Here is a 23,652-nt window from a genome sequence, read left to right on the forward strand (position 1 = left end):
TACTGATGGATGTAGCTCCCACTCGTGCATTTGGTGGCTGTGTCTGCTGAGCAGATCCGCCATCTGGTTGTCTTTGCCCGGGAGGTGTTCCCCCATGAGGAACATGTTCCTCTGAATGGCCCACTTCCACATGCTCTTAGCCAGATGAGACAACTGTGGAGAGGGTGTTCCTCCCCGCTTCTGTATGTAGTACATGGCAGTCATGTTGTCCGTCCGGATCAACAAGACTTTGTTGCACAAGTGTACTTTGAATGCCTTCATTGCCAGGAAGATTGCCATCAGTTCCAGAAGGTTGATGTGCATCTTCTTTTGCTGTGTTGTCCATAGTCCCTGCACTGTGTAATTGAGTACATAAGCTCCCCATCCCTAGAGAGACGCGTCTGCTGTCAGTATTATTTGTGGAACAGGCTCTTGGAACAGTCGGCCCTTGCAAAGGTTTTGTGGATTCCACCAATGCAGAGAGTTGTATGCCCGACCGCTCACCAACACTAGGTCTTTTAACTGTCCTTGAGTCTGATTCCATTGACGTGCCAAGCACTCCTGAAGCGGGCGCATATGTAGTCTCGCGTGCGGAACTATGAAGATGCAGGAGGCCATCATGCCTATCAACTGCATGAACACTCGCGCTGGAAGGGAGTGTTGTGGTGTGAACTTTATATGCAGTTGCATGCTGTTGATTCTCGCTAAATTTGGCTGAGCTTTGGCAGCCAGAGTGTCTATAGTTGCGCCCAGGTACTGCCGGACGTGGGCGGGTTGGAGATGCGACTTCGGATAATTCAGTGAGAATCCCAGACTGTGAAGGTGAATGGTGTGGGATATGTGGCTGGCGCACTGCTGGGCGGACTTTGCTTGAACAAGCCAGTCGTCCAGGTAAGGGAAGACATGAATGTGCTGTCTCCTTAAGTGTGCCGCCACTGTCGCTAGGCACTTGGTAAAGACTCTGGGCGCCGTTGTTACTCCGAAAGGGAGTACTTTGAACTGATAATGCTGATCCTGAAGAGTGAACCAGAGATATTTTTTGTGTGATGGGTGTATGGGTATGTGGAAATACGCATCCTTCAAATCTAGTGTTGCTAGGAAGTCTCCCTGACTGAGTAACGGCAGAACCTGCTGGAGGGTGAGCATATGAAAATGCTCTGACAGAATGTATTGGTTGAGAGGTCGGAGGTCTAGTATAGGTCGGAGAGACCAGTCCTTTTTTGGTATTAAGAAGTACAGGGAGTACACCCCTGACCCCCGCTGTTCCATAGGCACGAGCTCTATGGCTCCTTTTTGCAGCATACTTGGTACTTCTTGCCGCAATAATGTCAAGTGCTCTGCGGACATAGGACGGTGTCTTGGTGGTATGTTGGGTGGATTGGATGTTAATTCCAGACAATAACCGTACTGGACAATTTCTCTGACCCACCCGTCTGTGGTGATGGATCTCCAGACTGGCAGGAACTGTTGGAGTCTCCCCCCGACCGGTGTTATGTGGGCGGGGGGCAGCAACAAGACGTCACTGTGTTATTGGTGGAGGACCTGGTGTTGTTGTGTCCTCGTCCTCTGCCTTTGGTGCTGGATCCACGATATCCACCCCTATTGTTTTTTATTATAGGTACTCTGTGTACCTCCTTTACTGTACTGCTGCTGGGACCCCTGACCTCTAGCTGCTCCTCTATTCCCGGGGCAAAGAAAGGAGCCACTCCGAACCTGCTGCGACTGTAGAGCCCCCATAGATTTCGCAGTTTGTGTCCTTTTTAATCTTTTCCAGTGTAGCTTCAACCTCTGGGCCAAATAAAAAGTCTGGGTTGACTGGTTGATTCAAGATATTATTTTGAATCTCAGGTTTGAAGCCTGAAATTCTCAACCATGCGTGCCTCCTCAACATCACACTAGTGTTGATCGCCCTTGCTGCAGTGTCAGCTGCATCTAGTGCGCATTTGATGGACGCATTTGTAATGAGTTTTCCCTCTCTGATGAGGAGCTCCGCTCCATCTCTGTATTCATCTGGTAGGTGTTCTAGCAGTGTTTCAGGTGTATCATAATGTTGTGAGAAGTTGGCCTGATGTATGATATCACTAGTTGTAGTGTACACCTTATATCAGTCCAAACAACCCTTATGGTGATTGGTTGTAAAGTCAACCTTATAGACCAGCTATCCTAGTGGTAGCATGGACAAGAGCAGTCTTAGGCTAAACTCTGAATGGCATGTGAAGCCAGCTGTGATACCATATATAATCCCTTGAATACCAAATGAGGACACCACAACAGATATATATATATATAAAATAAAGTGTATTTATTCTAGTCAAACCCTCAGCACTCTTTATGAGATTAGAGGTAAGTACAACAGTCTTATTCCAGCATACATTAAGTCACACAGGTAAGTAATACAGTTAGGCCCTAGGGGCCACGCAAACCATATACTAAAGAAGTGGTATAAGGACCACTGTCACGGAAATAGGATAGGCCTAGGCCTAGGGAATCGCTGGGGCTACACTACACTAGCAACAGTTAGGAAGTGGGTGGCCCACGGGATTCAGGTGCAGAGTGGAAACACTCATGCGTAATGCGTAAAAGTCGATAGAATTACTAGCAGTTAGAAATTAACAGTTTAAGGACACTTCTGAAGCAGCTAGAGAGTCGAGACTCTGAAACTAGACCCTAGGATAGTCACTACCCTTGTGAGCACCGAAGTACCCAAGTTACCTAGCCCACGGGCGCATAGGTGTGAACTTGCGTCGGGTTTCGTCGTGGACTTCTATGGATGCCTGAAGGAAAGTTGCTGACAGGCAGTCAGTGAAGAGTGTCCGGTGGATCCCAAGGCTGGGATCAAGAAGAGAGGATACCTGCAAGCAGAAGGGACAGAGTCAAGGTCACTAGCCAGTGACCACGTGGAACCAGGAAGGAACCAGGCGATGTCGTGAAGATTGCAGGTGAAAGGTGAAGCTTGTCGCTGCAGCCACGGGTACCAGGAGACGTCGAGGATGACCAGGACCAGGAGGCGAGCTGTCCCACGAAGGCTCTTGCTGTCGGCGGCGTCTAAGTCGAACTAGGACTCACCAAGCCTTGGCAAGCGGAGCCCACGAAGAATGGAGGACTTGCTTCTGGTGCAGACCAGGAAGGTCTGGGGTGCTTCTCTTTTGCAAAGAAGCGGGAGCCAGTCTGGAGGAGCCAAACCAGCGGTGAAGATTTTAAGGGGTGTCGTCACAAACGCCGCTAGCCAACGGGCAAGCAACCGGACAGACGCGGCAAACAGGAAAATGCAGAAGGGCCCCACGCAGGACTCGTGGAGTGTGGGGGGCTGATCTTCGGTGCAGATGGTGGTTGGGGCTTCTCAATCCCCGGTGCACAACTTCGAGGGTACCTCAGAAGCTGCGCTGAAAGATACTCGCCACTTTTCCAAGGTAGCCGGTCCCCCGTCTCTCGTCGCCTCCACGGATCTCATCTCGGATGTGGATCAGGGTCGGAGAAGTCTGGAAGTCAAGGCTCTGGTCGGGCTCTGCAGTCGGTCCCTCGTAGAGCTTCAGCAAAGCAAAGGGTAGTCTCTTGATGGTGCCTGTTTGCACAGGGTAGCCACTCCTTGGCCACAAGAGAGATTCTTCAGTCTTCTTTCGTCGAAGGTCCAGAGTTTCTGTTCAAGTTGCAGGTTCAGGATAATCTAATCTCCTGGGGCCCAGCTACCACTCTTGTACTAATCTGGGGGGCTGGGTTGCCTGCTAGGTCACGCCTTATGGGTGGGACCTGGGAGGGGGGTGGTTACACCCCCTTCCCTTTGTCCAGTTTCGCGCCAGGACTGGGGCTGGAGTGCCCCAGCACCGGTTTGAACTGGACTATGCACGGGACACCTTGTGTGCCCCAGGCATGTCTCATTCTTTTCATCCCTCCCTGCCCCAATACACTAAGGCCTGTCTGGGGTGGTGCGAGCACCTCCCAAGGCAGGAAACCTATTGTCCAAGCCTCCCTTGCCGGGATCACTCCCAGCAGCAGGAGGTCAGACTCGTGTCTGTGGCAGCAGCATCCATTTTGTGATGCTGGGGCTCTGGTTAACTTTAACCGGGTAAGTAGGTTACAACATGTCCTCTCCCTCTAGAAGGGAGGGATAATATCCTCATCCCCAGAAATGGGATGGGGGTATTATTCCAAAGTGTTAGACACCTTACACGACATGTTTTGATAAAACCAAACCAGAGTTACCATAACCGTTTAAGATTATAAGGTACTTTAAGAGTATATGGTAGGCTATATCATAGAACAGCTATAAGGACATGGTTCCGAAAGCTGCAGACAGGCTCAGCTCATGCTAGAGCACCATCTCACATGTTACCAAGCACTCTGCCTCCAGGATTGTTAAGGCCTGCCATAGGAGTGGCTGATGGGTACACATGTGTCTATATGTAAGTTAGGTATAGGAATACTACACCCAAGCAAGGAGTGATTACACGACCTTGCCCCAGCTGAGTGATCAGCCAGTTGTGTCATAATGGAAGGCCAGGCCAGGGGTGGCATAATACATGCTGCAGCCCCTGGTAGGCCTAGGGTACACCTATGCCCTGGGTACCTAAGGTACACTGTACATGGGCCAATAAGGTGATCCTATCCAAATGGGTTATGCACCTAAAGTACATAGTATCAATTTAGAGAGAGAACAGCAGGGCTGTGGGTCTGATTAGCAGGCCCACAGCCACATCTAAGTCGAAAACCAGTAAAGCAAAAGCAAAAAGTGGGGGTGAACATAGAAAGCAGACCCTACTCTCCTACAAATGTGACCTGTCATATCGGGCCAGGAGTGCCTGAGTGTTGGCAATGCGCCAGATGTTTGCTGCTTGTGCTGCTATCCTTTTGCCTGATGTTTCTAGCACTTTGGACTCCTTCTCCACTGAATGCCTGCAACTCGCCAACTCTTATAATGAGGTAATGACTATGTTCTAAAACAAACATTGCATTTCACAAGAGTCTAGTGTCTCTAAAGGAGGCCCCATAAGTCTGGTTAACACTGCAATGACATCCCTCGCAGAGCTGAGGAAGTTGTTGAAGCAATGATTCTTAAGATCCAACTGGAAGGCCTACACCACATAAAATGTAAACAGGGCCAAGTGTTCTCTGGTTTGCAAGGTACTGCTGCATCTAAATGACGATGAATACAAGGTTGTGCTAATTCTGTCTTTTGAAAATACAGTAAGAAAACAAGTTACTTACCTGTAACTTTGGTTCCCCAGTATTGGTAACTTTTATAGATTCTCAGGCTTTGTATCATTCCCCGTCGTCGGAACGGGAGCCTCGGTAAATAAAAAATATATCATAACCATAGAAACAGAGAAAATAGGCTTAGGCCTCATCTCATTTTGTAGTACATCACCCTCTTTGTGTAAAAGAGCCCAAACTTTTGCCAGGACCAATCAGCACAGCCTCACCCGTTGGAACCTTCCTGAGAGAGCTCAGAGCCTCAGATTTTCATAGCCGTTGTGCAAACAGCCACTACCTCAGTAAACCGGCAGAGCTTTCCCAGGGGAGGTGGGTGGGCGCATGAGAATCTATGAAAGTTACCAATACTGGGGAACCAAAGTTACAGGTAAGTAACTTGTTTTCTTACCCCAGTATTGGAACTTTCATAGATTCTCATGCTTTGTATCAGAATAGTTAGCAGTAATCACAAAAGCACATTTTGGTAGACACTTTGACTTACATAAACATCTCAGTTTACAGTAAAAACTAGTACATGGTAATCAAGAAAAAACAATCATTACTGAACAAAATGTGCTTACCAGGATGGAGGGGTTGTAGGGAAAGCTCACCTCTCAATGAAAAAGATTCCTGAGGACTGCTTGACCAACAGCAGCGTCATTTCGTCCCACCGATTCCAGGCAGTAGTGTTTGTTGAAGGTGTGTAAACTGCTCCACGTTGCTGCCCTGCAAATGTCTTTGATAGCAACTCCAGCAAAAAGACCTACTGAAGATGCCATCGCTCGTGTAGAATGAGCACGGGCCCTTCTGTCCAAGGTTTGCCCGCGGCCTGATGACAGAATTGAATTGCACAGGAGATCCAGCGGGAAATGCCACTCTTAGCGAGAGGCAATCCCTTCCGTGGTGCACTGTAGGAAACAAATAACTGTGTAGACTTCCTGAAAGATTGTGTGCGCTCGAGATAGAATTTCAGACATCTCTGGACATCCAAACAATGCAATGTTCGTTCCGCCTGGGTAGAAGGACGTGGAAAAAAGGAATTCAAAATCAAGGGTTCATTCAGATGAAAATCCGAAGGCACCTTCGGGATGAATTTTGGGTTGGTTCTCAATATTAGCACATCCTTTTTGAACTGAAGAAATGGCTCCACTATGGACAGAGCCTGGAGTTCACTAACCCTCCTAGCCGATGTCAACGCTAAGAGGAGGGCTAGCTTCCAAGAGAGGAACTTCAAATCCGCCCTGTGAATTGGCTCAAAGGGAGCTTTCATGAGCTGAGCCAGTACTAGGTTGAGTTGCCAGATCGGTGGAGGTGCTCGGACCGGAGGATACATCCGAAACAACCCTTTAAGGAACTGTTTTACAATCCTCGCGGACCATAGAGATGGCCCCGATGTCTTTCGTCGAAAACGCGATATGGCAGCCAGATGTACCTTGACAGAAGAGTGCGCCAGACCTGATTTAGCCAGAGACAGGATGCAAGGTAAAACCTGATGTGGCAGGGATTTATAAGGATGGAGTTTATTCCTCTGGCACCACAGACAAAACCTCTTCCATTTTGCCCTGTATGTCTTATTAGTGCTTGGCGCTCGCGCCTGAGACAAAACATCCCTGGACTCCCTGGAGAGATTCAGATGACGGAATTCTCTGTATTCAGGAGCCACGCTGTCAAGTGTAGTGACTTCGGATCCGGATGGAGCACCTGTCCCTGATCCCGCGACAGAGATGGAATCAGCGGCAAACGAATTAGGCGATCCTGGGAGAGAAGCAAGAGTTCCGTTAACCAGAACTGCCGGGCCCACGCTGGAGCAATGAGAATCATCTTGCACGGTTCCGCCGTGACCTTCCTGAGAACTCGAGGAATGAGGGGAATGGGAGGAAAAGCGTAGCAAAATGCGTCTAACCAAGCAATCGAAAGGGCATTCCCCAGAGATCCTCGATGGGGAACCTTACTTGCGTATAACCGACATTTGGCGTTCTCCGGGGACGCAAAGAGGTCTATGGTCGGAGTACCCCATATCTCGAACACTCCCTCCAGCGTGGCTTGGTTTAATTCCCACTCGTGAGTCACTTCCGTCTGACGACTCAGAGCATCCGCCGTGATGTTGAGGCATCCTGCTAGGTGCTCGGCTTGTAGGTTGATCTTGTGAGAAATTGCAAAATCCCAGATCGTCTGAGCTTCCTTGGACAGAGTTCGCGATCTTGTTCCCCCTTGCTTGTTGATGTAGTGCATGGCCGTCGTATTGTCCGTCCGGACCAGCACTGCACGATTCTGAATTCTGGGAAGGAACGCCAGCAAGGCTAAGCGAATGGCCATCAGCTCCAAGAGGTTGATGTGGTTTAGGCTCTGAGCTGGACTCCAGTGACCGCTGATTTGAAGCTCCTGGAGTACCGCTCCCCCAGCCTTCTAAGGAGGCATCTGTGGTCACCACCATAGGAGACGGTGGAGTCCGGAATGTTAATCCTACTGCGATGTTCTCCTTTACCAGCCACCACTCGCAGGCTTTGCGCATACCTGGTGTTACCCACACCTTGTCGTTGAATGACCCTTCTGCCTGGCGCCATTGTTTGTCTAACTCCTCCTGCAGAGGACGCATATGAAGCCTGCAATGCGGTATTAATGGTATGCAGGATGATATCGATCCGAGTAAGGACTTGTACAGGCGAACCGACAAATATTTCCTCTGCAGCACTTGACGAGCGGAGGTGATCAGCTTGCATTGACGCTCCTCCGACGGACGAGCGGTGCATAGTGTCGTGTCTAGAATAGCTCCAAGGAACCTTTGCGACCTGGAGGGTATCAGCACCGACTTGGACCTGTTGAGCTGAAGACCGAAGTGGGCGAACCATTGAATGCAAGTTGCAACGGCTTGAGAAGTTGCCTTGAGCGATGGAGACTTGACGAGCCATTCGTCCAAGTATGGGAACACTTCTAGGGATTGCTTTCTGAGAAAAGCAGCGACTGGTGCCAGCATCTTCGTGAATATCCGAGGTGCAGACCGAAGGCCAAACGGAAGCACTTTGAACTGGAAATGGCTCTTGCCTACTGTGAAGCGTAGATATTGCCTGTGAGCTGGGTGGATTGGAACGTGGAAGTACGCATCCTCTAAATCCAGGGACGCCAAAAAATCGCCCGGATTCAGTAGACGGAGAATATCCTGGAGAGTGACCATCCTGAAGGAGAGCTTGATGAGATAGGTGTTGAGCTCCCTTAGTTCTAGTATAGGACGCCACGTATCTGCCGTCTTCCGAACCAGGAAGAACCTGGAATAGAAACCCTTGCCCCTCTGTGAAAGAGGCACCGGTTCTATTGCCACCTTGATGAATAGTTGGTGGGCTTCGAGATGTAACAGTCGGAGAGGTTTTGAGGGACGGGCGTCCGGAGCTCTCGTTGGAGGAAGATCTTGGAATTCCAACGTATGGCCACTCTGAACAATATTCAAAACCCACCGGTCCGATGTTATAAGGACCCAGCTGTCCAGACAATAGGAGATCCTGCCCCCAACCGGTGTCTTTGGTAGGGGAGGAACAGTTGTCAGAGCCAGGAGGCCGCTATTGCCTCTTGGCATTGTCTCGTCCCTGACGATTCTGACGTCCTCTCTGGGACTGACGAGAGAAAGACGCCGATTGACCTTGGCGTTGGTTCGAGTACTGAGCCTTGTAGGATTGTCCTGACTGCGTTGAATACGGACGCTGGTTGCCTCTGTAAGAAGTGAACCCTCGTCCACGACCTCTTCTGAATGGAACCTTCCGATAATTTAAGGATCCCAAGGACTTTGCTGTGTCCGTGTCCTTCTTGATGCTCTGCAGGGCCTCATCGACATGCTTGCCAAAAAGCATTTCCCCGTCAAATGGAAGGTCCAGGATCTTATTTTGGACCTCCTGACGGAACCAGGTTGCCCTTAACCAGCCTTGACGGCGCAAGACCGCTGACCCTGCCAAAGCCCTGAAAGCGGTAGAGGCTATGTCCATAGCACAGTCAATGATCTCAGAGAAATATCTCTCTCCTTCCATGAGGACTTGCTTGGCCTCCTCCTGATTAGAGTCTGGTAGTAGATCAATAAACGGCTCCATGTCGCACCACATTTGGCGGTCGTACCTGCCTAGAACGGCTAATGAATTTGCTGCCCGAACCAACAAACTGGCCATGGTGGAAAATCTCTTTCCTACATTGTCCAGCCGCCTGCCATCCTTATCCGGAGGCGTAGTCAAAGGTGTTGAAGGATTCTTGGACTTGCTCTGTGCGGCCTGAGATATCACAGAGTCAGGCTTTGGTTGTCCAAGAAGACATGCAGGACTGCCCTCAGGGGCCTTGTATTTCTTCTCCAGCCGGGGAAGAAGGATTAGTTACTTACCTGTAATCCTAGTTCTCTTCCAGGGGTATCCTCATCAAAGTCATAAGCATTAGAATATTGCCGCCCATGTGCGGGATCCCGGAAACAGTATATTATATGTGCCCCACATATATATATCCATACATATATACCTATATGTATACACAAGCAATTGCAGCCCCTAAACCCTAGAGCTGAACCATGCTGTAAGTAATTTCCACTACACATAAGAAAAAAGCATTATAAACATGAGAAACAACATTATAACTTGTTTGGAAACTGTTTTAATGCTTAGAAAACAGCAGAAATTCTTAGAAAACACTGAAAGCATAGGAAGCTCCCAGGCTGCATTGCAAATACCCAGTCTAAAAAGACTGAAAAGCTAACTCATAGCTGCATAGCAAAAAACTGACACCGTGCCTTTAAGGCACACCTGACCCCCCACCTTCCCATCATGCCTCAGGGGTGGCAGTTAGGTCAGTTGTTCTTTGCGGAGACTGAAAAGTCATGGCACGAAGAAAAATAATAACCTCTGAAAACTAACACACCTTTGCCCGGGGAGGCGGGAGCTTTGCTTATGACTTTGATGAGGATACCCCTGGAAGAGAACTACGATTACAGGTAAGTAACTAATCCTTCTCTTCCAGGGGATCCTCATCAATAGTCATAAGCATTAGAATAGAATAGCGAGCCTCACCTCACCCCCCCTGCGGGCAAAGGAAAGAAAAACAGAGAAGGAACAGTATGCTCAGATAGCTCAGCTACCCAAACAGGTTCCTCAAGGAGGCTTGGCCTACTTGGGCATCCGCCCTGGAATCGGATTCGAGGCAGTAGTGCCTGGTAAAGGTGTGGACCGATTTCCAAGTGGCCGCCTTGCAGATCTCTGCCATTGGAACGTCATGCAAGAAAGCTACTGTGGCCGCTTTCCCCCTAGTAGAATGAGCCTTAGGGGCCAAAGGTAAGGGCCTTTTCGCCAGCTGGTAGGCTAGGGTAATGCAGGAAACAATCCATCTGGAAATGGATCGTTTAGCCGCTGGGAAGCCTGTTCTCATGGCGCCATAGTTGACAAACAGCTGATCCGTCTTCCTAATGCTTCTGGTACTGGCCAGATAGAATTTAAGTACCCTCTTGAGGTCTAAGGAGTGGTGCGACCGCTCAGCCGGGGTCGCTGGATTCGGGAAGGAGGATGGCAGAGAAATGGACTGATTAATATGAAAATCAGACACTACCTTAGGGAGAAAGGATGGATGTGCCCTTAAGACCACTTTGTGCTGGTGAAAAACTGTGTACGGTTCTTTAGTACACAGAGCCTGGATTTCGCTTACTCTGCGTGCCGATGTAATGGCTACCAGAAAAGCGACCTTCCATGACAGATGCTGTAAAGAAGATTTGTGGATCGGCTCAAAAGGTGGGCCCATCAATTTGGATAACACTAAGTTCAACTCCCACGGAGGCGAAGGGTTTCGAACAGGGGGATAAACTTTTTTCAACCCCTGCAAGAAGTCCTTGACCACCTGCATCTGGAAAAAAGAAGGTTGACTTGGAGACCTCCTGTAAGCTGTAATGGCAGACAAATGGACCCTGATGGATGCATACTTCAAGCCTGATCTAGCTAAGTGAAGGAGGTACGGAAGGATGACGTCCTCCTGCCCCTTTGTAGGATCATGGTGATTCTCCCTACACCAAATGAAGAACCTCTTCCACTTAAACGCATAAGACGCTCTCGTGGAGGGTCGCTTCGCTTCCTTGAGAATATGCATGCAGTCAGGCGGTAGACCTAAATGTCCGTATTGCAGGACCTCAGGAGCCATGCGGTTAAGTTCAGTGAGGGAAGGTTGGGATGCAGAATCCTCCCGCCCATCTTGGACAGCAAGTCTGGCCTGCAAGGCAGCCGCCTGTGAGGTCGAACTGAGAGATGAAGAAGGTCCGGGTACCACCACTGGCGCGGCCAGTCCGGAGCTATGAGGATCATCTTCATGTCGGATCTGAGCAGCTTGGATACCACCTTCGGAATCAGAGGCAGGGGCGGAAAGGCGTAGGCAAATGTCCCTGACCAGTCCATCAAAAGAGCATTCCCCCTGGTCCCTGGACGGTGGAATCTGGACGCGAAGGCGTGGCATTTTGAATTTGTCGTCGTCTGCAAACAGATCGATGTCTGGACGACCCCACCAACGGAACAGGTCCGCCACCACGTCGTCGTGCAGCACCCAGTCGGGCTGATCTTCGAAGTGCCTGCTGAGTGAGTCTGCCTTGATATTCAACTCCCCTGGAAGGTGTACTGCCACCACCGAGAGGTTCCGGGCGAGCAGCCAGTGCCAGATCGCCTGCGCCTCCAGGGAGAGGGGGCGTGACCGAGTCCCGCCCTGTTTGTTCAGGTAAAACATGGTCGTGGTGTTGTCGGTCTGCACCAGGACTGAGTCGGTCTCGATTGCTGGGAGGAACGCCTTTAGAGCAAGGTGGACTGCTCGAAGCTCTAGCATATTTATGTGGTAGCCCTGTTCTTTTGCAGACCACTGACCTTGTATTTGGAGGCACCCCATGTGGGCCCCCCATCCTTGTAGCGATGCGTCTGTCACCACCGATTGCACCGGAAGTGGCTGGTGAAACGGGACTCCCACCAACAGATTGTCCTGACGAGTCCACCATGCTAGGGAAGATTTCGCTACCTGGGAGAGAGAGATTCGATCTCCCCAACGGCCTGTGGACTGATCCCATTGGTCCTCCAGAGCCTGCTGCAAAGGTCTCATTCGCAGTCTGGCGTGGGGAATTAGAAAAATGCAGGACGCCATGGAACCCAGCAGAGATGCTACCTGCCGAGCTGACGGCCTCCACATCTGCTGCATAAGCCTGCATTTCCTCTTCATTGAAGATACTCTCCTCCGAAGGATACGCTCTTCCCACGCTTGTGTCCAGAACGGAGCCAAGGTAGTGGATGGACTGAGTGGGCTGCTGCACGGACTTTGCCATGTTGACATGAAGGCCGAGGGCGTGCAACTGTCTCAGACAGATTTGGAAGTCTTTCTTCACCTGCTGCTGGGATGGAGCCTTCAGCAACCAGTCGTCTAGGTACGGGTAGACGAAGAGACCCTGCTTGTGTAGGCAGGCCGCCACCACTGCCATACATTTGGTGAAGACTCGCGGAGCCGACTTGAGTCCGAATGGGAGGACTTTGTACTGGTAGTGCTTGCTTCCAACCACAAACCGCAGGTACCTGCGGTGATGTTTCGCTATTGCAATGTGAAAGTACGCATCTTGGAGGTCCACCGAACACATCCAATCTCCGACTTGTAGATGTGGACATATTTGGTGAAGCGCCAACATACGGAACTTCTCCTTGACGATGACTTTGTTTAGGAGACGAAGGTCCAGAATCGGCCGAAACTTGTGCTCTTGATCTTTCTTGGGCACCAGGAAGTACCGGGAGTACACTCCTTTTCCGACCTGCGAAGGAGGAACCCTTTCTATGGCTTGTTTTTGCAGAAGGGCCCTCACCTCCTGCTCGAGCAGCTTCAGGTGGTGAGGACGGGACCTCTTTGGCGGGATGTCTCTGGGACGCGCTCGAAAACGTAGCGCATATCCATGACGCAGTATATTCAGCACCCAGCGATCTTTTGTGATACTGTCCCACTCTGCTAGATGTTGTGACGCACTTCCTCCCACTGGAGTGGGCAACGGCCGTAGAGGAAGCCACAGCTCATGACTTTCCTCCTCTTGTGGGAGTGGAGGACTGTTGCTGGTGTCCACCTCTGCCCCTGCCAGACTTTCCGCCTCGAAACTGGGTTTTCCCTTGGGGCTTGCTCTGAGACCACTGAGGGGTTTGAACCCTCTGTTGAGGCCCCTTGCGTTGGGTGGGTCGAAAACGGCGCTTGAATTCCTTTTTCTTCTCCAAGCCCACGGCTTTGAGGGTGTCCAGCTCAGTTTTCATGCGCCCCATCTCCTCATCCGTGTTAGTGCCGAAGAGGGAGTTGCCAGAGAACGGGAGGTTTAAAATTCGTTGCTGTGCGTCTGGCTTGAGCCCTGTCAGTCGCAACCAGGACGACCTCCTGGCGCAGACGCCGTGTGTGTAAGAGTGGGCTGAGATTAGCGCACCATCCGCCGCTGTGCTAATCGACTGATTAGCCACCAGAGCCCCTTCAGTAACAATCTCCTCAAAGTCCTTTTGGTCCTCCTTGGGGAGCTTGGTCTTGAAACGCTCCATCGAGTCCCAGAGAGCCCTGTCGTACCTGCCCAGAAGCGCCGCCGCGCTGGAGATTTTGAGGGCCGCCGCCGCAGAAGAGCAGGCCCTGCGTCCCCATGAGTCCTGGGTTCTGCTCTCCTTATCTGGAGGGAAGGAAGAGGAGGCAGACGCCGTCTGACCCTTTCTTGCAGCTGCCACTATGACAGAGTCCGCAGGCGGGTCTATCTTCACAAAGACGGGGTCAGAGGTAGCTGGCTTGTATTTTTTCAGGATACGAGCCGGAACGGCTTTGACGGTCGCCGGGGTGAGAAAGGTGTCCATGACTGGTTCCATGATTCCTGGGACCAAAGGCAGCAGCGGACGAGAGGCAGACTTTTGGTGAAGTGTTTCAAAAATCACCGACGTGGTGACTTGGGGGACTGACATCTCAATCCCCAGCTTCTGTGCTCCCCGCTGCAACACCTCCTGGTAGGTGTTGATGTCGTCTATGGGCGAGACCCTGGACACTGGGCTGCCCGAGAGCGTGGGTGAATAGTCCTTGATGGATGACCTGGAGGACGAGGAAGAGGACGATGATGGAGTCCTTCTCCTCTTCCGGCGATGATCACGAGCCCGTGACCCAGGTGAACGGTCCTCCCGTCTGGGGGAGCGCGATCTGCGTCGCCTGTCGTCCGGCGATCTGACGCGCTGGCCTGGGGGGACTAGCTCTGTCCACAGCCGCCACCAGCCGTTGCAGCGGAGAATCATGCACTGGACTGATGTATTCCCGCATCCTCCTTGTAGGCCCTGAGTCCTGCCAATGATGTGCTGGCAGCAGCCATCTGGGCGACAGTTTAATTGTCGGAGTCTGAGGAGAAGACCTACGGGGTTGAACTGCAGGTTCTCGTGGATTTGCCGGTCATGGAGAGGCCCCTGAGTGGGAGGAGGAATGGCGAGACGCCGACTCTGTCACCAGGACCCCCGACCTGTCCGAGGCCTGTCTCGACGTCGAGCGCGGTCTTGACGTCGATCCGTGGTGTCGTCTCCTTTCTCGCCGGGACACTCTCGACGTCGAACGACGCCTCGATGTGGACCGGCAGCCATGTTCAGTGGGCGAAGCATGCCGCCTCGACGTCGAACGGCGATGTGAAGCCGACGACGGAGGCCCTCTCTCCCTCGACGCCGAACGCCGCGGGGACGCCGGCGGAGATGCTGCCACTCTCGACGTCGACACGGATGCCAACCTCGACGCCGAACGCCGCTTGGAGGACGACGGCGGAGGATCCTGTTGTCTCGACGTCGAACGCCGATGGAGCCTCGACGACGGAGGGGATGGTGCCCTCGACGACGGAGGGGTGACACTCCGACGCCGGTCGTCGCCTGGTTGACGACGGCGGAGGGTCCCTGCTCCTCGACGCCGAACGCCGCTGGGTTGGCGACGGCGGAGGCTCTCTGCTCCTCGACGCCGATCGTCGCCTGGTTGACAACGGCGGAGGTTCCCTGCTCCTCGACGCCGATCGTCGCCGGGTTGACGACGGCGGAGGGGTGGTGTCTCTCGACGCCGAACGTCGCCGGGTTGACGACGGCGGAGAGGCTCTGGATCTCGATGCCGATCGTCGCCGAGTTGACGATGGCGGTCTGGACTTAGTCGACGACGTACCTGCTCTCGACGGCGAGCCCGCTGTCGAAAGCCTCTTTTTCGAAACACGACCTACCGGAACATCTTTTCTCAGCGCCGAGCCCGACGCTGAGGCGGAAGGACTAGAGGACTTGCTTCTAGATGAATCTCTATGCCTCTTGGAGCCCTTCCTCACCGGAGATCTGCCTCTGGATGGTTGTGCCAGGCCATAAACGCGAATTCGCTCTCTGTCCTTCAAAGTTCTTTTGGACAGGCTCTGGCAGTGAGTACATGTCTTGGAATCATGATCCTCCGGTAGACACAGGATACAGACCCTATGAGAGTCAGTCCTGGCCTTCTTCTTGCCACAGGCAGGGCAAGGATCGAAAAGAGAAGGCATTTTAAGATGGAAAAAATGCCCAAAAATGCCTAAAAAAGGCAGCCTCTTACTGACTTAGATGTAAAACGTCGAAGTAAGGGAAAAAACAGTTGAAAAACAGACAAAATTTTCTGACAAACTCTGAAAAAAGTGGAGCTCTGTTGCCAGGATCCTTCCAGAAGGAGCCGGAAAGAACAACTGACCTAACTGCCACCCCTGAGGCATGATGGGAAGGTGGGGGTCAGGTGTGCCTTAAAGGCACGGTGTCAGTTTTTTGCTATGCAGCTATGAGTTAGCTTTTCAGTCTTTTTAGACTGGGATTGCAATGCAGCCTGGGAGCTTCCTATGCTTTCAGTGTTTTCTAAGAATTTCTGCTGTTTTCTAAGCATTAAAACAGTTTCCAAACAAGTTATAATGTTGTTTCTCATGTTTAGAATGCTTTTTTCTTATGAGTAGTGGAAATTACTTACAGCATGGTTCAGCTCTAGGGTTTAGGGGCTGCAATTGCTTGTGTATACATATAGGTATATATGTATGGATATATTTATGTGGGGCACATATAATATACTGTTTCCGGGATCCCGCACATGGGCGGGAATATTCTAATGCTTATGACTATTGATGAGGATCCCCTGGAAGAGAACCGGGATGACAGTGGCCGGGTTCTGCATAATCTTAATTCCCTCATCCCAAACATGCTCAATGATGGGAATTGACCTGACGGACTTTTTGTATTGTGCCTTAAAGTCATATAGAAAACAGTCCGACTGTTCCACTGCGAGAGGCAGACCAAATCTTGGATGCACGCTCCATAAGATTATGGAACCCCCCAATATCTGCCGGAGGCGACACGTTCATGTCCCGCCCTGCAGCATCCGGATCTTGCATTCCAGTATCATCAGGATCCACATCCGGATCCCCTGGATCAGTTAGTGGGACCACGTGCACCTCATCCTCTTCATCCGTATCAACATCCTGTGTATCTTCATTGGTAGGTTCCGGATACGAAGTCTGAGGAACCACTACTGGTACCACCACTGGTGAGGTATGCTGTATATTTTTAGGGGGAGGTGGCAAGTCCACTGACGGCCCTCGCGGAACCACTGATTTAGATGGATACACTGGTTGAACGTCAGGGTGTGATGGAAATCGAGCTCTGTAGTCCTGCAACATCATCTGCAAGTCCGTAACCAGAGCAACTGGTATAGCTAACATGTCCTGTCTCAAAGTGTGAGGACGTACTTCCTGCTGAACATATTGTTGTTCCTCCTGCTCATCTTGTCCATAATAATCCTCAGTATCAGTCTCTTGCTGCTTTACATGCAGCTCTGAGGGACTGTAGGCATCCCCATACTGCTCAACCTCATCCTCCTCCTCCGACTCATCTAGCAGCATAGATGGTGGTAAAGGCGTAACCCGCCTAGGTGATGTCATCTCAGGTGTAATTTTCAACCTCTGCATTGAAAAACCAGAAATTTGACCCGTCGACAGAGTCGTCGTCGAAGGAATCCCAAGCGTCGACGAAATAGAGGATGAACTAGTCGACAGCACGGTAGTCTTCGTCGACGGAGTGTGAATCGTCATCGACAATGAGGTCGTCGACTATGCTTGAATCGTCCTCGACAGTAGGATCGTCGACGGAGCCTTTTTCTTCGTCGACGGCAAGCTAGTCGACGGAGCTTTCTTCATCGTCGACGGGACAACTGTCGATGGTCTCGCCAACGAACTAGTCATCAGCATCGACGACGACGTCGCCGTCGTCATAGTCTTCGTGGTCTTCGTCGTCGAAACTGCCGTCGACAGGAGCTTCATGGAAACAGTCGTCGACGACGAGAATGAAGCTATCGTAGACGATGAAACGACGAAACCAAGGAAACAGTCTTTACCTTGGAAATCGTCGTCGACGTACCTGCTTTAATCACCGTCGACGGACGCTGTTTCTTCACAGGAGCCATCTGTGGAGTTCCTGCAGAGTGTTTCTTAGCAGGCTTTTCCTTCTGGGACGGAGGAGAAGATATAGAAACCTCCTTTTTGTCCCTAGAGGCTGTGTCCACACCAGCAGCCTGTCCCTGCCTCTCCTTTTCACTTCCGTGAGGAGATTTCATGGGACCAGCCTCCTCAGACCTTTCAGAGATCCCGTGAGGGGCTTTGACAAGGGGTTCTGCAGAGATGGAGGGAGATGACCTACCCCTCTTCTTTGATCTCCTGGAGGAAGTGCCAGAAATCGAATCCTCCTCATCTGAAGAGAGAACCTCCTTCCTGGTCTTCAGCTTTTGCAGCCATGTCAGCAATCGACCCTCTCTGTCCCGCAAAGTCTTAGTAGATAAGGTCCGACAAATCTTGCAGTCTGTGGCCTTGTGTTCAGGGTATAAGCAGTAAATACAACTCTCATGCTTATACTCAATGAAAAGTCTCTTCTTTCCACAAGAAGCACAGAGCCTGAATAAGGCTTTCTTTTCCTTTTCTGACAATGTCACTATAGATGTTAAAATGTAAATTTCTGAAAGAAAAATTGAGAAAACTGAGCAGAGCTCAGTGGAGACTCCCTAGCACAACGTGCGGTAGAAAAATCTGAGGCTCTGAGCTCTCTCAGGAAGGTTCCAAAGGGTGAGGCTGTGCTGATTGGTCCTGGCAAAAGTTTGGGCTCTTTAACACAAAGAGGGTGATATACTACAAAATGAGATGAGGCCTAAGCCTATTTTCTCTTTTGTTTCTATGGTTAGGATATATTTTTTTATTTACCGAGGCTCCCATTCCGACGACGGGGAATGATACAAAGCATGAGAATCTATGAAAGTTCCAATACTGGGGTAAGTAGTAGATATCGTCAACTGAAGCCTTTAGTGGCACTACGTATTTTCAGAAGCAGTGAAAGGCAATACACAAGACACATACAACTGCTATCAATATCTTCCTATTGTCTTGTTGTCTTGTATAAGGGCGTAGTAGCCATTCTGAGAAAGCGGGCTAAACCGATTTGTGAGTTGATTGCAAAACCATTAAAGAAGACACATACAACTCTAACAGCTTGCAAAACATTATTACTTTGCAGCAGGGAGTATTATGCACCTCTGTATGCTTCAATCTAATGATCGATGCATTTAACCTTGCTCTGGTGCTGTGCTTCTACAACCGGCAGTAGGCATTAAAGGTGCATCCTACTAAACTGTACTGTTAATGAATATGGGAAATTAATAGAGAGGCTAGACCAAGTTCATAAATAAAGAATCTACCTTAATTTTGGCTTCATCTGGTCCTTTGCTGGAATCTGCCACCTTGGTCCCTTGTTTTTCTCTTTGTCTGTATGTTTTCATTACTCCACATAAAAAGGCACTTTTGTTCTGTGGAAATAAAAGAAAGTCACAATCCAGCAAGCCAAGTCCTAAGGCATGTTCCATTTTGAAATATTTTTGTGTTGGGTAACTAGGCCTTGTGCTTTGCAGCTAGCATGGTTTTCCACTGGTGACCAAGGACCACAATATTACTACATTCTGTGAGAAGTTGGCCTGATGTATGATGTCACTAGTTATAGTGTACACCTTATATCAGTCCAAATACCCTTATGGTGATTGGTTGTAAAGTCAACCTTATAGACCAGCTATCCTAGTGGTAGCATGGACAAGAGCAGTCTTAGGCTAAACTCTGAATGGCATGTGAAGCCAGCTGTGATACCATATATAATCCCTTGAATACCAAATGAAAGGACACCACAACAGATATATATATAAAATAAAGTGTATTTATTCTAAGCAAACCCTCAGCACTCTTTATGAGTTTAGAGGTAAGTACAACACAGTCTTATTAATGCATACAGTAAGTCACACAGGTAAGTAATACAGTTAGGCCCTAGGGGCCACGCAAACCATATACTAAATAAGTGGTATAAGAACCACTGTCACGGAAATAGAATAGGCCTAGGCCTAGGGAATCGCTGGGGCTACACTACACTAGCGTTAGTTAGGGAGTGGGAGGCCCACGGGATTCGTGTGCAGAGTGGAAACACTCACGCGTAATGCGTAAAAGTCAATAGCAATGTTACAGTTTAGAAATAGATAGATTTAGGACACTTCCGGAGTAGCTAGGAAGTTGAGACTTGAAAACTAGACACTAGGATAGTCACTATCCTGATGAGCACCGGAGTACCCAAGTTACCTAGCCCACAGGCTGCGGGTGCATAGGGGTGAAGATGCGTCGTTTTCGTCGTCGACTCCTATGGATGCCTGAAGAAAGATGCTGACAGGCAGTCAGGGGAGAGTGTCCGGTGGATCCCAAGGCTGGGATCACGAAGAGAAGAAACCTGCAAGCAGAAGGGACAGAGTCAAGGTCACTAGCCAGTGACCACGTGGAACCAGGAAGGAACCAGGCGATGTCGTGAAGAGTTGCAGGTGAAGGTGAAGCTTGTCGCTGGAGCCAGGAGGACCAGGAAGCGTCGAGGACGACCAGGACCAGGAGGCGAGCTGTCCCACGAAGGCTCTTGCTGTCGGCGGCGTCGAAGTTGGACTAGGACTCACCAAGCCTTGGCAAGCGGAACCCACGAAGAACAAGGGACTTGCTTCTGGTGCAGACCAGGAAGGTCTGGGGTGCTTCTTCTTTGCAGAGAAGCGGGAGCCAGTCTGGAGGAGCCAAACCAGCGCAGAAGATTTTAGGGAGCGTCGTCACAAAGGCCACTAGCCAGCGGGCAAGCAACCGGACAGACGCGGCAAGCAGGAAAATGCTGAAGGGCCCCACGCAGGACTCGTGGAGTGTGGGGGGCTGGTCTTCGGTGCAGATGGTGCTTGGGGTTGGGGCTTCTCAATCCCCGGTGCACAACTTCGAGGGTACCTCAGAAGCTGCGCTGTAAGTTACTAGCCACTTTTCCCAGGTAGCCGGTCCCACGTCGCTCGTCGCCTCCACGGATCTCAGCTCTGCTGCAGATGTGGATGAGGGTCGGAGAAGTCTGGAAATCAAGGCTCTGGTCGGGCTCTGCAGTCGGTTCCTCGTCGAACGTTTCACAAAGCAAAGGGTAGTCACTTGATGGTGCCTGTTTGCACAGGGTAGCCACTCCTTGGCTACAAGGGAGATTCTTCAGTCTTCTTCTTTCGTCGAATGTCGAAGGTCCAGAGTTTCTGTTCAGTTTTGCAGGTTCAGGATAATCTAAAGTCTTGAGGCCCAACTCCCACTCTTATACTAATCTGGGGGGCTGGGATACCTGCTAGGTCACGCCTTATGGGTGGGACCTGGGAGGGGGTGGTTACACCCACTTCCCTTTGTCCAGTTTCGCGCCAGAGCTGGGGCTGGAGTGCCCCAGCGCCGGTTTGAACTGGACTATGCAAGGAACACCTTGTGTGCCCCAGGCATGTCTCATTCCTTTCAGCCCACCCTGCCCCAATACACTAAAGGCTGTCTGGGGAGGTGCTAGCACCTCCCCAAGCAGGAAACCTATTGTCCAGGCCTCCCTGGCTGGGATCCCTCCCAGCAGCAGGAGGTCAGACTTGTGTCGTGGCAGCAGCATCCATTTTGTGATGCTGAGGCTTTGGTCAGAGGCTAACAGTTGAAGTATGATTTTAACATGTCTTTCCCTCTAGAAGGGGGGAATAATATTCTCATGTCCAGAAATGGCATGGGGGTATTATTCCCGAGTGTTAGACACCTTACACGACATGCTTTGATAAAGCCAAACCATAGTTACCATAACCGTCTAAGATTATAAGGCACTTTAAGAGTATATGGTAGGCTATATCATAGAACAGCTATAAGGACATGGTTCCGAAAGCTGCAGACAGGCTCAGCTCATGCTAGAGCACCATCTCACATGGTACCAAGCACTCTGCCTCCAGGATTGTCAAGGCCTGCCATAGGAGTGACTGATAGGTACACATGTGTCTATATGTAAGTTAGGTATAGGAATACTACACCTAAGCAAGGGGTGATTACACGACCTTGCCCCAGCTGAGTGATCAGCCAGTTGTGTCAAAATGGAAGGCCAGGCCAGGGGTGGCACAATACATGCTGCAGCCCCTGGTAGGCCTAGGGTACACCTATGCCCTGGGTACCTAGGGTACACTGTACAGGGGCCAATAAGGTGATCCTATCCAAATGGGTTATGCACCTAAAGTACATAGTAGTAATTTAGAGAGAGAACAGCAGGGCTGTGGGTCTGATTAGCAGGCCCACAGCCACATCTAAGTCGTAAACCAGTAAAGCAAAAGCAAAAAGTGGGGGTGAACATAGAAAGCAGACCCTACTCTCCTACACAACCCCCCCCCAAACTTAGGGACATTAAACTAACCTTGACCAGTTGAGTCTTCATGTTCTAAGTGGAAATATCTGGAGAGTCCATCTGCATTGGCATGGTCAGTCCCAGGTCTATGTTCCACTGTGAAGTCCATCCCCTGTAGGGAAATGGACCACCTAAGAAGTTTGGGATTTTCACCCTTCATCTGATTTAGCCACAAGAGGGGCTTATGGTCTGTCTGAATCTTGAAGTGAGTGCCAAACAAGTATGGCCTCAGCTTCTTCAGGGCCCAAACCACAGCAAAGGCCTCCCTCTCAATAGCTGACCAACGTTTCTCTCTAGGGGTCAGCCTTCTACTTATAAAAGCAATGGGCTGGTCTTGACCATCTACATTCAGTTGTGAAAGAACAGCTCCCACACCTAACTCAGAAGCATCTGTCTGGACAATGAACTCTTTGGAGTAGTCTGGACTTTTCAGAATAGGTGCACTGCACATGGCCTGCTTCAGGTCATCAAATGCTTTTTGACAGCTTGCTGTCCACTGAACTTTCTTTGGCATCTTCTTGGAGGTCAAGTCATTAAGTGGTGTCACTATGGACCCATAGTTCTTAACAAACTTTCTGTAGTACCCAGACAGGCCCAAGAAAGCTCTGACCTGAGTCTGGGTAGTTGGAGGAGCCCAGTCCTTTATGGTCTGGATCTTGCTCTCCAGTGGTTGAACCTGACCCCCACCAACTAGGTGGCCCAGGTATACAACCTTGCTCTGCCCTATCTGGCACTTAGTGGCCTTGATAGTGAGGCCTGCCTTTTGCAGGGCCTCTAAAACATTCCTCAGGTGGACCAGGTGATCCTCCCAGGTGGAGCTAAAGACAGCAATATCATCAAGATAAGCTGCACAATAATCATCCAACCCAGTAAGGACTTGATTCACCAGCCTTTGGAAAGTGGCAGGTGCATTCTTCAAACCAAAGGGCATTACCACAAATTGATAATGTCCTCCTGGGGTCGAGAAAGCAGTTTTGGCCTTTGCACTCTCAGCTAGTCTGATTTGCCAGTAGCCTGCTGTTAGGTCAAATGTGCTCAAAAACTTAGCAGCTGCCAGTCTGTCAATGAGCTCATCTGCCCTAGGTATTGGGTGGGCATCTGTCCTAGTGACAGCATTGAGACCTCTGTAATCCACGCAAAACCTCATCTCTCTCTTACCATCTTGGGTGTGAGGTTTTGGCACAAGGACTACAGGACTAGCCCAAGGGCTCTCTGAAGGTTCAATGACTCCCAGCTCCAACATCTTTTGTACCTCAACTTTTATGCAGTCCCTGACATGGTCAGGTTGCCTGTAGATTTTACTCTTCACAGGCAGACTGTCACCAGTGTCCACCTCATGGGTGCACCAGTTTGTCTGACTTGGGGTCAGAGAGAACATATGTCTGTAGGCCTGCAGAACTTGTCTGCAGTCCTGTTGCTGATGGACAGTGAGGCTGTCAGAAAAGACCACACCATCAACTGAGCCATCATCAGGGTTCTGAGTCAACAGGTCTGGGAGAGGGTCACTCTCTTCCTCCTGCCCCTCATCTGTAGCCATGAGTAGCCCCATGTCTGCCCTGTCAACATATGCCTTCAATCTGTTGACATGAAGCACCCTGTGGGGGCTTCTGGGAGTCCCAAGGTCCACCAAGTAGGTGACTTCTCCCTTTTTCTCAACAATAGTGTGGGGTCCAGACCATTTGTCTTGGAGTGCTGCTGGGGCCACTGGCTCCAACACCCACACTTTCTGTCCTGGCTGGTA

General features: G+C 50.5%; 1 protein-coding gene across 26 annotated transcripts in view; it reads right to left on the bottom strand.

The window, feature by feature from the left end:
• Nucleotides 1-23,652, bottom strand: part of SYNCRIP (synaptotagmin binding cytoplasmic RNA interacting protein) — a 509,168-nt gene that overhangs the window by 347,447 nt on the left and 138,069 nt on the right. For all 26 annotated transcript variants that reach the window (XM_085611064.1, XM_085611075.1, XM_085611073.1 and 23 more), the window contains one exon: nt 18,886-18,993. In XM_085611064.1, the coding sequence (XP_085467190.1) occupies nt 18,886-18,993 (108 nt within the window). The remainder of the gene's footprint in view (nt 1-18,885; nt 18,994-23,652) is intronic.

This window comes from Triturus cristatus, chromosome 6, assembly GCF_964204655.1.
Source record: "Triturus cristatus chromosome 6, aTriCri1.1, whole genome shotgun sequence".
Taxonomy (NCBI): domain Eukaryota; kingdom Metazoa; phylum Chordata; class Amphibia; order Caudata; family Salamandridae; genus Triturus; species Triturus cristatus.